The sequence below is a fragment of the Echinops telfairi genome, unplaced genomic scaffold (assembly GCF_000313985.2).
Source record: "Echinops telfairi isolate 266 unplaced genomic scaffold, ASM31398v2 ScPeMD7_31;HRSCAF=116, whole genome shotgun sequence".
Classification (NCBI taxonomy): domain Eukaryota; kingdom Metazoa; phylum Chordata; class Mammalia; order Afrosoricida; family Tenrecidae; genus Echinops; species Echinops telfairi.
In genome coordinates this window covers 23857072-23872659 of record NW_022103928.1, presented here as the reverse complement: position 1 = coordinate 23872659, position 15588 = coordinate 23857072, and the positions used below count along the sequence as shown (strand labels likewise).

The following is a 15588-nucleotide window of genomic DNA, read 5'->3' as shown; positions in this document are numbered from 1 at the left end:
GGATTCTCCCCACCAAAAAAATGATAAAAGCTCCAGTGCATGGATCTCTCGTAGTATGCATTTTTCCAGTTAGGCCGGCATTGAGCAACTCGCTCTGAGTCAGTGCACACAGTGGCGTCACCCGTGAAGGCTAACTCTGGTCGTTGTGAATTTTTTTGTGAAAGCAGTTTCCTTTGAACTTAGATTTTTGTGATGGCTGATTTTTTTTAATCATTTTATTTGGGGCTAATACAACTCTTATCACAATCCATACATCCATCCATTGTATGCTAAGCACATTTATACCTTTGTTGCCCCCATCATTCTCAAAACATTTGCTTTCTACTTAAGCCCTTGGTATCAGCTCCTCATTTTTCCCCTCCATCCCCACTCCATCCTCCCTCATGAGCCCTTGATAATTTATAAATTATTATTTTGTCATATCTTACAGTGTCCGGTGTCTCCCTTCACCCACTTTTCTGTTGTCCATCCTCCGGGGAGTAGGTTATACGTAGATCTCTGTAATCGGTTCCCTCTTTCCACCCCACCCTCCCTCCACTTTAATTTTTATTTTAAAATATCAATTATTGGAACCTCCAGTGACCAGTTTTAGCATTTCTTTCTTGAGCTTTTTAAGTACTCACTCAACTTGTAGTCACTAAATGTCTACATACCGAACAGTCAAAAATTACTTAAAATCAAAGATGAAAGTATAAGGAGGCAAGGAAACCAGATTAATAATAATTTAAAAAACAAAACAAAAACAGAAAACCAGAGATTGTGAAGATTGTAACTAAACTAAACTGCTAAACCTTCACTGAAAACAAAATATTATTTCAGATAAACATGTCTACGGTACCTTCGAGGGTAGTAGTTTAAAGAATACTATTAGGTAAAATCTGTTTTACCAATAACTGTATGCCCTCAGACAACTGACTTTATACTCTCAAGCGTCAGTTTTGCATTTGTAAGATGGGATGAACTATTTCCATTCTCTGAGTTGTAAAACAGGAAGCACCGTATTGGTTTCCAACAAATATTAGTTCTCTTTCCTCCTCTGGATCGTTAAACTTTTTTTCCAGGTAATGGTGTAAGACCAGTACCTTTCATGTACCCATAATTGTTTCCATTTGGAGATGAAAAATACAGTTACTTTGTGGCTTCCCACTTGGGCAACAGCTTGGATATTGGCCTTGGTAGCCGTTCTTCCATTTAGCTGTACTTGAAAACAATGAACAACTATAAGGGCTTGCTAATGTCTTAGAGTGGTGCAAAATGTTTGTGCTCTACTGCTAACCTCCAGGTTGGCACTTGGAACCCTACCCAGCGATGCACTGAGAGAAAATCTTGACAATCAAATTACTGTTGAGGCAACTCAGGAGCTATTCTCCTCTAATACATGGAACTGCTGTGAATAGGAAACAATTGGACAGCAACTACCAGTAACTGATTAAGTACAGTAGAGAAAATTAATCAAGAGTGACTTTTAGAAAGCTGTGTGCTGCTTCACACTGAAGACTAGATGTTTTGAAAAGAATTAGCTACCACCCCTTTGTTGGGTGCTGTTTTTCATTCCTGTATACGTTTGCTTTGACTCCATGTAATAACTACAAGCAGGATAGAGCGGCGGTGAACTGCTTGCAAGATTTATGCCTTCAAGTAACTTTGTTTTGTGTGATTTTTTTGTTTTTGTTTTGAGAACCTAATATGTACTAGAGATTGTTCTATTCTTTGGACATATGACAGTTCTCACAGAGCTTACATTCAAGTGAGATCTCATTGTAAGATTTGTACCTGCCTTTAAGACAATTTTATCTCCAAGGCTGGAACACTAAATACAGAATAAAATCTCCCTCTAAGCTAAAAGAATACTTTAAAAAAATATGCTTTGCTTTGCTTCAATATCTTAATCATAAATTGCCAAGAATGCTAAAATCTGAAGGGAGTAATTTTTCTTGTTTTCCTTTCTGGTCCACCAAAGAATTCCCTTTTTTTCCAGATATAGATTAAATGTATACCCCTCTTACTTGAGACTGATACTTTGTGATCAAAATTGGAACATTCAGAAATGTCTGATTATAGCACACTTTAGATGCAGCAAAGCTGATAGATCGGCTTCCCATGGGCCTTGATGGCCAGTGACTTCCCTTCTAATCTGAGCGCCCCGTCTCTCAGCAGGTGTCTTTTAATTACAAATGACAGAAGATGCTCCATGCTTCTTGTAAATATATCCCTCATTTCAAAAGCAAAACCACAAATTTTAAGAGTTTCTTATATAATAACCTTAACAAGCTATTATATTAAATATCTTTATAACTTTTTGTGGTTTTAGTGGAAGTTTACATAGCAAAATAGATTGATATTTAGTAATTTCTACACAAATTATTCAGTGGCATAGGTTACATTTGAACAATCTGTCAATATTCTCACTATTTCCATTTTGATTATACCATTTGCTTTCATCTACTTTCCTTCTCCTTCCTTCCCCTCTTCATCTTCTCATTGTAAATATTGACTATTAGGTTTCCTAGAGATCACTTAAGGGAACATAAGACTCAGGGGTAATGTTTTATATATAAAGAGTTTTATTGGGACATAATCAAAATATATTACAATATAATAGTTCAATCATATCAAGAAGAGTTGTACAATCATTATCACAATCAATTTTAGAACATTTTCTTCTTTTTTTGTACTCCTTGTTATCGGTTCCCCATACCCCCCAACCTGCCCTGCCATCCCATAAATCCAGTTACTGTCTCTATATATTCACCCATCCTGGATTTCATATACCAAAAAAACAACTTTAATATAGGTCAAAAGGGAGATCAAATGATAAGATGATTTTAACCTAATTATAGAATCCACTTTTCACTGCACTCTGTAAGGTGATTCACATCCCTGGTCTATGTGCACTGGAGGTTGAATCCACATGTATTTTCCCTTCACCTTTCTTTTTTAAATGAGTCATTTTGTTCTCAAACTGAAATGTAACCTCCAAGAGTAGTAGTTTTCAAATTTATAGGTAGAAGTCTTGGGAGTTCTAGCTTCAACTGGTTCAACAGGTCCAGCTTCTCTGCTGGAGAAAAATGGGACTTTATGCTACCATAAAGAGTTACAAGAGTTACCTGTCATATAGGGTTGCTGTGAATCAAATCAACTTGATGTTTTGAGTAAGTCATTTATCAAGTATGATGTCCTTTTCCAGAGAGTGGTCTCTCCTCATAGCATTTATAAAGTACATGAAACAAAGTCTCATCAGCCTCACTTCTAAGGAGCATTCTAGTACTACTTACGAGATAGATTGGTTTGTTCTTCTGGCAGCCTATGGTACTTTCGCTATTCTTTAGTAGCCCCATGATTCAAACACATCAGTTCAGTCTTCCTTATTATGTGTCCAGGTTTCACAGGTATGTAAGGTGATTGGAAATATCAAGGCCTCTGTCAGGTTCACCTTAGTCCTCAAAATGACATCTTTACTCTTTAATACTTTAAGATGCTTTTCGTAGCAGATTTTCCACAGCAATATGTCCTTTGACTTCTTGACTGCTACTTCCATAAGCATTGTTGTAAAGCCAAGTAAAATGCAATCGCTGACAAATTCCAATTGCCATGATGTTCTTAATTGGTCCAATTGTGAAGATTTTTGCTTCTTTAATTGAGTTGTAATCCATACTGAAGACAGCCCTCTTTGCTTTCAGCAAGCAAGGTTGTATCATCTTCATAAATGTGTGTATGTGTATAATTTCACTTTTTGCTAGTAATGGACAATACTATAAAGAGCAACTGTCAAAAAAACCAAAAAATAAAAAAAGAGCAACTGTCATTTCTTTCAGAAAGTGGATATGCTCATTTTAAATGTAGATGCATATTGCCACAAACAGGAGAGTCAAGTACATATTTTTAAAATCATTCCCTTACTGTTAAAGGAAATATATTTATACACTCAGAGAATGATAGAAATCATAATTAATGCAAAAATATTATGGCACAGAACAGATGTAATAAAAAGGAGCAGCATGCTAGAGAAATTTAAACTTCCTTAGAAGTGCTGAAACTCAAGCTGCGTCTTGTGGGATAAATAGACCAAGAAGAGAAAATGAATGTTGAGGTTAGGAAAATAACAAACCAAGGGAAAATTGCAGGCCATGCACCAGCCCTGTAAAAGGTTGGCCTGGCTGATGGCAGAGCTCATGTGGGAATTAATTCTGGGTCTAGATTATGGCTAAATGCTGGGGTGCAAAGCTCGGCTGAAGCCTTTTGAGAGTGGTGCAATACTTAGAGAATCTAGTCAGAAAAATGACTGTCTCTCTGTTGTCTGTGAATGTTGTCCTAATGTGTGCCATAGTAGACACACATGCCCTGTTATAGATGAAGAAACTGGGCTTACTTCAGTGCCAGTCATCTGTGATAAATAGTTGGACCTACAATTGGAATTTCTTAGGACAATTAGTTGAACACGTTACTTACCCAATTTAATGTTTCATTGAATTAGGCAGGATACCACATACAACTAGTTTTAAAACATTTCTTAGTTGTAAGCTCTTCTCATGGTGACTCAGGCATAGCTTTTGGTTCTCCCCCTTTGGAAATTAAAGGATGTTAATTTTATCTGCTTTAAATAGCATTCTGGAATAATTGTGAGCTGTAACGTTTAATTATTTGAGTACAAATAATTATTCGGGCAGTATTGTAGCTATTGTTTTTTCTGTATTAGAGCTGTTTCCTTACATCATCTTTATACAGGTTCACGTTGTCTTAAGCATTTTGCCGTATTTGTGGCAGTTCTCTGAATACTTTAGCAAAACTCACTTCCTTGTGTTTCCGGTTGGCAAGTGTATGGCCTTGAACAAAAGCCAAAGCCCTCTGCACAACAGACAGGATCCACATTAGATTTCAATATGAGTTACATGTAATAACCAGCATTCCATTTGGACTAGCATGGTGCAGAAGTAAGAGATTCCGTAACCTCAGTTAATTTTAAAAGGACTTGGCATGCCGGCAGATTTTGAGCACTCCTAGCCTGAATCAGAGGTTTATTAATATAAGATGTTTAATTATGAGTGTTTACTTTTCTCTTTTTTTTCTTGGTAGAAAACCAGGCAAGAGCTAAGGAATCAGATTTATCAGATACCCTGAGTCCAAGCAAGGAAAAAAGCAGTGACGACACTACCGGTGAGTTTTAACCTCATTGGTCACAGATCTGCAGATGTTATTGTGACCGACCAAGCAGTTTAAGTGTACAGGGAAATATAGTTGGGGATTTTAAAGTTTGTGTTTGGAAGATCAGTGCTTCGTTTCTCAAGTCATTCTCTTAGATCTTGGGATGTTTTGTTTAAACTGCTTTCAGTGATCTCAATACAGTAGCTATATGAACTCCGATGATTTATTTTGATAATGTTAGTTTGCTGGTAGATCTGTGTATGTTTGTAATTATCTCTTTTTCCCTAATGTAGACGCCCAAATGGATGATCAAGACCTAAATGAACCCATTGCTAAAGTGTCCCTATTAAAAGGTACTTTCACTCCTTTTTATAATATTTTACATAGGACATCAGAATCACAAAATCAGTTTTATGTGTAGTGTAATTTTTAGTTGAAGGATTAGAATAGGTAATAAAGTAATAGGAACTAAAATTTAAAGTGTTATTGTTGGTGCCCAACATTTGAAATAAAAATATTTACACCATAGAATGCTTTCGAACAAATAAGTTTTTTATTAAGGGTAAAGTAGTAAGTGGTGGAATATGAAATACAACTGTTTTTTGTTTATGACCATTTTTAACCTAAGCTAAGAATGATGAAAATACTGACTTTCTTGAAAGATCCCCGGCTTGCTCTGTTATTACATGGTAAAACTTGTAAACGTCCTCATTTTCTGGTCTTCTTCATCCTACAATAATATTTCCAGGTTTATAGTACGCTCTTCTCGAAACATTGGGCCAGGAAATCTTTGTCAAGGCTAAGATAAAAATGGTACACATAACGAACTTTTTCACTTGCTTCACTTCTAAAAAGAAAGTATATTAGTTTCTTGATAGGTAGTTGTTCACAATGACATGTGTAGGAAATGAATCAGCAATAAGTACGTTTGGTGGCTTACTGATAAATCTGTAGTGGTCAGCATTCCACCTCTTATACTGCCTGATTATATATTACAAGAAAGGTTGTCATGTAACTGCTGCCTATTGGGTTGAACATGGTGGCATTAGTGGACTGGCACCAGGGCAACTCTCTGGGGTCTGAGCCACAGGAACAGTCCGTGAAGTGTTTGTGTGGAAGAGCACCCATGCTTCTGTTTGGTCTCTTAAGACCAGACCAACAGCTTTGAGTTCATGTGTGGTGGCCTTACTTTTACCCAGAATAATCCTGCAGCTGGCCTGCTGTACACAGCTGGCAGTTTGGGGTGGTTGGCAAAGAGCTTATCCACATTCTCTCAGGAATCTTTTATCTGGGCAACCTGACCTTCTCATTTCTTCTCCATGGACATTGGCAATCACATGGCTCTTTGAACCACCTTTGATCTAATTCCACAACCAGGAGAGACCCTGAGGCCTGCTGACCCAGGCAGCAGCTGCCCCCCTGTCCTTAAGTGTGATAGCATACTTCCCAGGACTCCTGCTGATTTGTGTTCTTCTCAAGTGACCTGTGCTGTTGTTGATAATGCTTGCTTGCTTTTTAGTGTCAGAATAATAAATGTAAGTTAATGGTTGCACAGTCCAGGAATCTCATCTTGGAAGCAGTATAATTATTGTATAAAAATTGTTACTGTCAACTGAAAGGAAAAAAAAGTCAGACCCCCTGGCCCTTATTGGGAACATAGAGAATAAGCACTGTACTGCTAATTGAAAGATCGATGGTTCAAACCCACCAGTTCTGCTCTGGTGAAGATGTACAGCCTCAGAAACCCTGGAAGTAGGCTAGAGAAGCAAGAGGAGAGGTAAATGGATAATGGAAACGTCTTCACACAAAAGTAGCCATTTTTTATAGTCTTTTGTACTTTAGAAATCTTTTCAGCAGTAAAATTCAATTTGATATATAGCCAGCATTTGTGTTTGTGTTTATTATACTAAACTGTATTAGTGATTTTATGTGTAGCTTGTTTTAGATTTTATTTTTAATGCCCCTGCCTACCACAATGCCAAGGATTTAGTAAAAGTTAGCTGCTTGAAAAATTAATTAATAGTAGACCCTTTAAATCAAAAGTATAATGTCATAAGAAATTAGCAAATAGCACGCTAGCTTGGAAGTTAAGAAAGACTCAAAGAGCTCTGGGTTCAAGCTCAGCTCTGTTACTTATTTGTAATGTGCCCTTAGGTCAATTACTCAATTCCTCTGTGCTTTTCTCATCAAAAACTACTTCATAGGAGTATTGTAAAGATTAAAGGAAAAATGGGTGTAGACTACAGAATACAACCTTTTCACCAGAATATTGAAGACAGCATTGGTGAGAAAAGGGTAGTGATTGATTAAAAAAGAGACTTATCTCTTGAAGATATCTGAATGGTTCTTAATTAATTGAAAAGATTGTTGATTTTTGTTTGCCAATATTTTCTCTTTTATCTTTTGGAGAAAAACAGTTGATAGTGGATGTTTTGTAGTTAGTATAGGTTGCGCCCAATTTACAACAGGGATTCTGAAGATTCTGTACTAAGTCCATCTTGATTGAAGTCGGATACTTTTAAGTTTGGTTTTGTTTTAATTATCATTATCAGTATCCTTATAAATCCAGCAGAGTTTGAACAATAAATTGTGAAAATGAACTTCTATACGTGACTCTTAAAAATAATATAAGCAAACTGCATGATGCTATTTAAAACTAACAAAAATACGTACCAAAGAATGTTCATGAAAGTGTGGGTTATCATAGTGTCCTCTGAGTTGGAGACTACCTGGATGGTCTCTACAGTGAAACCTGTACAAGCTAGTGCTCACTGGCACCGCTTTGTTTTTTTGATCTCACAAGTTTTCTACTTCTTAAAAAAATGTTTTACTTTAATTAAAATTTGTTTTAAGTTTTAAGTTTTCTGCTTTTGACAGAGTGCTTACCACCCACCTTCCTATCCTCATCAGATCATATCCATCTCCTATCATATTTCTCTTGTTCATTAAGAATCCTACCTCGTGTATTCCTTTTCCTTCTTAGACAGGTGCCCACCCTTACAGAGGTTATGACTTTTGCCGACTATTCTGTATTTGCTAATCTGTCAGGTGTTTGTTTTTTAATCCATAAGAACTACTGTAAAGTTAAACAGTTACGTAAAAGTGCCCACTATGTAGGGAATTTCCTAGCCTGACTTTTAAGTTAGGTGACAAAACAAAAAAACAAATTCCCACTCCTACACAACTTCCTCACACTGCTGTATGATTTTCACCTTTGGTTAACAAACTGTATGTAATACCTTCAACAATTGTACCTTGATTTTAATAACAGATTATTAATTTAGCCACTGACTGGATGTAAAGAAAAATCATCCCATTAGAAAGCAGTCGTGTTTTTAGAGTTTTTAAGAACAATCACATCTCCTTAATTGATAGCAGTATTTGGCTTTTTAAACCATTGTTTCTCTTTTGTAAGAGTTATATAAATTCTTAAAAATGATGTTTACTCTGGTACTTATTAGAAACACGTGGGTTATGCCTGGTTATGCTTTGTAATCTGTATAATTAGTTTCAGGAGACTGACAGAATTTTCCTCTTACAGGAAAAGCTTAAATTATTAGACCTAGTGTTAACTTTTAGAACCAAAGGAGCTACATTTAACACTCTGCCTGGTTTCTTGTACCAATGTTTTCCTCGTTAAGAATTTTCATACATCATTTTATTGGGGGCTTTTACAGCTCTTACAATCCATATATCAATTGTATCAAACACATTTGTACACACATTGCCATCATTTCAAAACATTTTCTTTCTATTTGAGCTGTTGGTATCAGCTCCTCTTTTTTCCTTCTCCCTACCCTTGTGACCCCTTGATAAATGATAGATTGTTATTATTTTCATATCTTACACTGTCCACCGCCCACACCTTCACCCAGGTTGTTTGTTCCCCTGAAAGGGTGGTGGTGGTGTAATATATCGATCATTGTGGTCTGTTGTTTTTTTTCCTTTCCTTTTGAATGAACAACTAATCTTGACTTAGAATGATAATGTACTGCTCTTCACATTAGTCATGTAAGGGATTAGTAAAATCATCTAAATAAAATAATAAATAAATAAGGTAGATTAAATGTTCACCATGGAGTATAAATAAAATTAGACTTTTTTCCTCCCTGAAATAGTATTTTCTACTAACTTATGCCATTTTTGAAAGAGCAATAAAGATGTAACTCAAATCACTGATTTCCACACACTTAAACCAACCCCCAACCCCAAAGGAAAAGAGAGAGAGAGAGAGAGAATTAAGCCTGGATGCTATCTGATTCGCATTTACTCTATTTACTTAGGTAGCTGTGCTAGAGACTGTATTGGTTTTAAAGTATTTTAAGACTGTCCTTGGGGTTTAGGTATTTCATAATCAAATTAAGGAGCTCTGATGGCACAGTGGTTACAGATTGGGCTGCTAGCTGCAAGGTCAACAGCTTGAAACCAACAGCTGCTGCGTGGGAGAATGACGGGCTCCGTCCTCTTGTAGCTTTATAGTCTTGGAAACTCACAGGGGCAGTTTCATCCTGCCCAATGGGGTTGCTATGAGTCAGCATTAACTCAGTGGAAATGAAGGGTTTTTTGTTTTGTGGAGAAGTAGTTTATGAGTTAGCTGCCAACCACAGGTCAGCAGTTTGAAAGATAAGGTTTTCTACTCCCTTAAAGTTAAAATAGTCTCCAAAATCCACTGAGGTAGTTCTACTCTATCTTTATAGTTGCTAGAGCAGAGATTTTGTTGTTATTTATTTTTAGTCAAATTGGTGATAGGAAAGATGCAAGTGATAAGAAACCACTTAAGTCAAAAGCAGAAAAGAGCTGGGTTTTGTTTGTTTGATTTGGAGGATAAGAGGGGGGAAAGGCAATTTGACTTTTGTCCTTTGTAGAAGTATTATTTGAGTTGACTCAGAAAGTGTGTAACACAGAAAACTAACCCCAAAGTGAGTAAGACTCTAGATCCAACTGCCAGCTTGGAAGACAAGTGAACACCAGGGGCACATTCTAAATGTTGGCATGGGGACACAGTCAGACTGGGAAATGCTTTAGACACCCAGCAGCGTAGCTTCTTCAACAATTCCATTGCAAGAGGATGTAGAACCCCATAGATAAAAGAGATTTAAGAGATGTGTTAACTAAAATGTAGTATGTGGACCTTAATCAATTTAGTGATGAAAGGAATTAGAGACAGTGGGACAATTTGAATTCCAATTGGTTTCTTGATATTAGTAAATTACTGTTTGTTTTGATATCCCACTGGTGTTATAACTTTTATGTATTAGTACATTCTGTTTCAGTTCTTTCTTTTAGACATTGTGTATATGTTTACAAGGAAAAAAGTTTAGATCCCCTCTCTGAAAAACAAAGTAGTAAAATATCACAAGGTGGAGTATTATGAGAAAGAGCCCTGGTGACCCTGTGGGTTAGGCATCAGACTACTAACTCCAAGATTACTGGTTCAAACCCACCAGCTGTTCCTTGGGAGAAAGATGAGGCTTTCTGTTCCTGTAAAGATTTACAGTCTTGGAAACCCTTTATAAGTAAGTGACTTGATGGCAAAAGGCTTAACAAGTATAATTGAAATATGTCCCCTTAATCATTTAATGTTTTTTGTAAGTTACATTGATTGTTATTGCAGAATTTATTAGTTTCTGAGTGATGTGCTCAAACCTGTATTTTGGGGAAGTTTGTTGGATAAATTGGAGTTAAGTAGAGGCTACAAGGAAGGAAATCAGTTTGTAGGTTTCATTAATCCTTGGGAATCTAAGCTATGATTGCTATGAAAATGTAAATGAAAGAACAGAATCTAGATGGAAGGTCCTTTTGTTCTTGCTTTTATCTTCTGTTTATTACTCACTTCATCTAGAACCCGTAGGCCTGAAAAACCAAATATGGAAGACAACTGGGTGTCAGATAGAATCCAGGCATGCAGCTCTGATTGACTGGAAAGAATGATGGGGTTATTAATAGAAACATTTATTTCTGGAAGAGGAGTCCTGGTGAGGAAAGTGAGAGTTTTCATTTGCCACATGCTGATCAGGAAAGGCTGACCCATAGGTTTTAGGTTTTTTACAACTCTGTGGCCCTGCATAATTATTCAAAGCTCTCCACTCACACTCACAGGTGTGTCCCAGTGATCTGGCCACTCTAGCAACTGTAGATAGAACTGGAAGTGCAGTTCAGAAATTAGGACTAAAATTTTTTTTTTCATTTAGTTCAGAGGTTTTTAAAAAAATCATTTTATTGGAGGCTCGTAACGACTTTTATCACAATCCATTTATGCATCCATTGTGTCAAGCACATTAGTACATTTGTTGCCATCATCATTTTCAAAACATTTTCTTTCTACTTGAACCTTTGATATCAGCTCCTCATTTTTCCCCACCCTCTTCCACCCTCCCTCCCTTCCTCATGAACCCTTGATAATTTATAAATTATTAACATTTTTTCATGTGTTATACTGATTGATGTCTCCCTTCATCCTCTTTTCTGTTGTCCATCCCCCTGGGAGGGGGTTATATGTAGGTCATTGTGATTGGTTCCCCCTTTCTCCTCTCACCTTCCTCTTACCCCTTCTGGTATCACTGCTCTCAATATCGGTCTTGAGGGGTTTATCTGTCCTGGGTTCCCTGTGTTTCCAGCTCTGATCTGCACCCGTGTACATGCTCTGGTCTAGGCAGATTTTTTAAGGTAGAATTGGGGTCATGTTATTGGGGGGGAGGAGCATTTGAGAACTAGAGGAAAGTTGTATGTTTCATTGGTGTTTTACTGCACCCTGACTGGCTCTTTTCCTCCCCACGACCCTTCTGTAAGGGGGTGTCCAGTTGTGTCACAGATGGGCTTTGGGTCTACACTTTCCACTCCCCCTCATTCACATTAATATGATATTTTGTTCTGGGTCTTTGATGCCTGATACCTGGTCCCATCAACACCTCGTGATCACAAAGGCTGGTGTGTTTCTTCCATGTGGACTTTGTTGCTTCTCAGCTAGATGGCCACTTGTTTATCTTCAAGCCTTTAAGACCCCAGATACTATATCTTTTGATGGCCGGGCACAATCAGCTTTCTTCACCATATTTGCTTATGCACCCTCTTTGTCTTCAGCAATCATGTCAGGAAAGTGAGCGTCATGGAATGCCAGATTATTAGAACAAAGTGTTCTTGTGTTGAGTGAGTACTTGAATGAAGGTCCAATGTCCATCTGCTACCTTAATACTAAACCTATAAATATATGCACATAGATCTATTTTCCTATCCTCATATATAAATATATTTACATATGCACATGCCTGTATTTAGAACTCTATAAATGTCCATTGCCTCCTAGTTCTTTCTTCTATTTCCTTTTACTTTACTCTTGTCCCACTATCATGTTCAGCCTTTTTTCGGGTTTTGGTAATTCCTCTCAGTTACATTGCACTTGTTCAAGCCCTACCAGGCATTCTACACCCTCCTCACCATTGATTTTAGATCACTTGTTGTTCCCTTGTCTCTGGGTTTGTTAACACCCCCTTCCTTTCCCCTGCCTGCCCATATTCAGTGTGTTTCCTCCCCCGCCTCCCCTGGAACCGTCAGTCCCATTATTTTCTACTTTGTATTGTTTATCCCACCTATCTTATCTAGATAGACATGCAGAGACAATAATAAGCGCAAAAACAAAGCAGAGCAGAAGAAAACACAACACCTTGAAATAGTTCAAGGTCTGTTTGTTGACCTTTAGGAGTGTTTTCCTGTGAGTCTGATAGGGTGCTATGCCCTGGCCCCACAGTCTATTTTTGGTATTCTCAGGGACTTCATTGCTTTGCTCCCCTTGCTGTTCTTGGCATGCCCTTAGTGTTTTGTCAGATCAGGCACAATTCCCACCCTGTGTCTCCAGTGTTATCCTCCATAGCACTGTGGGTCAGTGATAGACGTCGTGTCTCGTGGTGGGGCTGGCCCTGTGGTCCTCTCTGTGCACTGGCTGCTCTGAGCAGGAATATCGTCCTCTGGGCTTGGTGGGCCAGGATGTGCTCCACTCTCTCTCCCTCCCCCTTTGTTTGCTTCTGTGTGCTCTGATCAGAAGTATCCCTCTCGCTCAGCTGTAGCTTCAGTAATGTCCTCTGTCGGAGGCATTTGTTGACTCCCACGGAGACAAGACAAAACATGAGGAGGATACAGTCTTACAGAGAAGAGAAAGGTGTTGCTAGTGTAGTAAGTGTTTTAATAAATGATTAGAACTTAAGGGCAGGGTTGGTGTGGGCCAGTAGCCAGTGGCAGGGTTGAGGTTGGGCAATTGTTAGGATGGCATCCCTAAAAGAGGTGATTGAAAAAGAAATGAGAATATGCTAAGAAGAAAAAGGGGCCATTACATTTATTTTAAATAATGCTAATTTGGAAGATTGTTTGAAGTAGAAATAATATTTATCAAGAGGTCTTAGTTCCTAGGTGCTGTTATATCAGAAATACTACAAGTGGATGGCGTTAATAAATAAAAGTTTATTTGCTCACTGTTGAGAGAACACTGGAAGTTTGAACTCAGGGTGCGACCTCTAGGGAATGCTTTCTCTACTGGCTCTGGAGAAAGGTCTTTGTCTTCTGTGCCTCATTTCCTTGGTGATCTTTATGTACCTTAGCCCTGTTTTCTTCCATCTCTGGTCTAATTGGCTTGGTTTATATCTCAAAGGTGATTGACTTAAGACACACCACAACCTACCCTGATATTCATTTTGACATAATATAAAAATAAACAGTCCCTGATGGCTGCGTGTACAAGTATAGGGGTTAGGATTTGCAACACATTTGGGGGGAGAAACCATTCAATCCATAGCAGGAAGGAAGTATGTGTGAAATACAGGTGATGTGGGCAAATATGGTGAAATGATAAGACTTGAGGAGACAGAAGACATTCATAAAGCTTAGCGATAAAAAGTGGTAGCAGAGGAATTGATAGAGAAAGGAAAGAACAATAGGGAGGACAAGGAGTCAACAAATGATCTAACTGTAAAGAGAAACTGGGCTAGTTAGAATGAGTGACAGTGGAGTGAGACTTGACCAAAGACTTCTGCCAAAGTTAAAACACAGATCCCTGGTAGTGTAGAGTGTTACCTGTTAGACTGCTAACTGCAAGGTCGGAGGTGGAAACCACCAGCTGCTCCACAGGAGAAACAAGGCTTTCTACTCCTGTAAAGTGACAGTCTGAGAACCCACAGGAACAGTTTGACCTGTCCTGTAGGATCCCCACGAGTCAGAATTGGTTCTATGGTAGTGAGTTTGTTTGTTTTTTTAAATGTTTTTTTGAGCCAAAGTTCAAGACAGCAAGCTGTCCTGCCTGCATCTATCTCACAGGACTGCACTATCCCCACTATGGAGGAGCTCTTGCCCAAACCCTGCAACTTCCAGGCCCTCTAAAGGAAACAACTCAAAGACTCACTGCTAGCAAGTCAGTGCTAACTCATAGTGACCCCATAGGTCAGGGTAGAACTGCCCCTGTGGGTTTCCAAGACTGTAACTCATTCTTCTACTGAGGAGTGGCTGCTGGTTTCAAACTGCTGACCTTGAAGTTAGCACAATGCATAACCACTGAGCCACCAGGGCTCTTCGAAGGGATGGGGGATGGTAGAAAAAGGATGCCCCCCGCTGGCGCACTTGAACCAGATCACTTCTGGCTGTTGACCACTCAGCATACACATGCAAAATAGAATTTGGGAAGAAATGCTTTGATGTGATCCTTTACCACGTGGTTCATGGTGTTTTATGCAAAAATTGGAATTTAAACAGACTCTTCAGTCACTCTTCTCAAGGCCTCTCTTGACACCAAATTTATATTTATAATTTAGATATTTTAAGTTAGTGGATTTTCTGTGGTATGGATCTTCTTAGTGGGGTTAGCTGGGGTTCGAAAAAGGATGGCTCAGCCTTGGTTACAGGTTAAGGGGAAAAACAGATTCTATTCATCTTCCCACCCTCTCTCTGTCTTTTATAAAATATTTATTTTCATGTGACCTGCACATCTAAATGAAAAGGATTTAACTCATTAAGACCTTCATGTACCTTCATCTGCACACTTTCCCAAGGTTTTGAAGTAGATTGAAAAAAAATGCCTTTTCTAGGACAACAGTAGGTTGATACAAAAGCTTCCTTTCTTGGACAACAGAGGATACAGAGGATACTGTGAGAGGGATTCATGACACAATAAACTAGTAATGCATTGTCCCACATCAGCTTATGAAATACAATGAGCCCTTGATCAACCTTAGCACAAAGAGATTTGCTCATTAGTCTTCGGTAAAAATTTGGCACCTAGTTTTCTGGAATGAGTATCTATACTCTAACTGCGTGATTAATTGGAATACACTCATTTGTTTTCTGTATTAAATTTAATTGGTATAAGCTTTATGGTTGATATGTACTTTATTTTTTAATTGTTTTATTAGGGGCTCATACAACTCTTATCACAATCCATACATACATCAATTGTGTAAAGCACATTTG

General features: G+C 38.1%; 1 protein-coding gene across 22 annotated transcripts in view; it reads left to right on the top strand.

Moving 5' to 3' along the window:
• The window catches only part of LOC101663503 (sarcolemma associated protein), a 165744-nt gene that overhangs the window by 125748 nt on the left and 24408 nt on the right, over positions 1 to 15588 (top strand). For all 22 annotated transcript variants that reach the window (XM_045290087.1, XM_004702402.2, XM_045290084.1 and 19 more), the window contains 2 exons: positions 5074 to 5154; positions 5436 to 5495. In XM_045290087.1, the coding sequence (XP_045146022.1) occupies positions 5074 to 5154; positions 5436 to 5495 (141 nt within the window). The remainder of the gene's footprint in view (positions 1 to 5073; positions 5155 to 5435; positions 5496 to 15588) is intronic.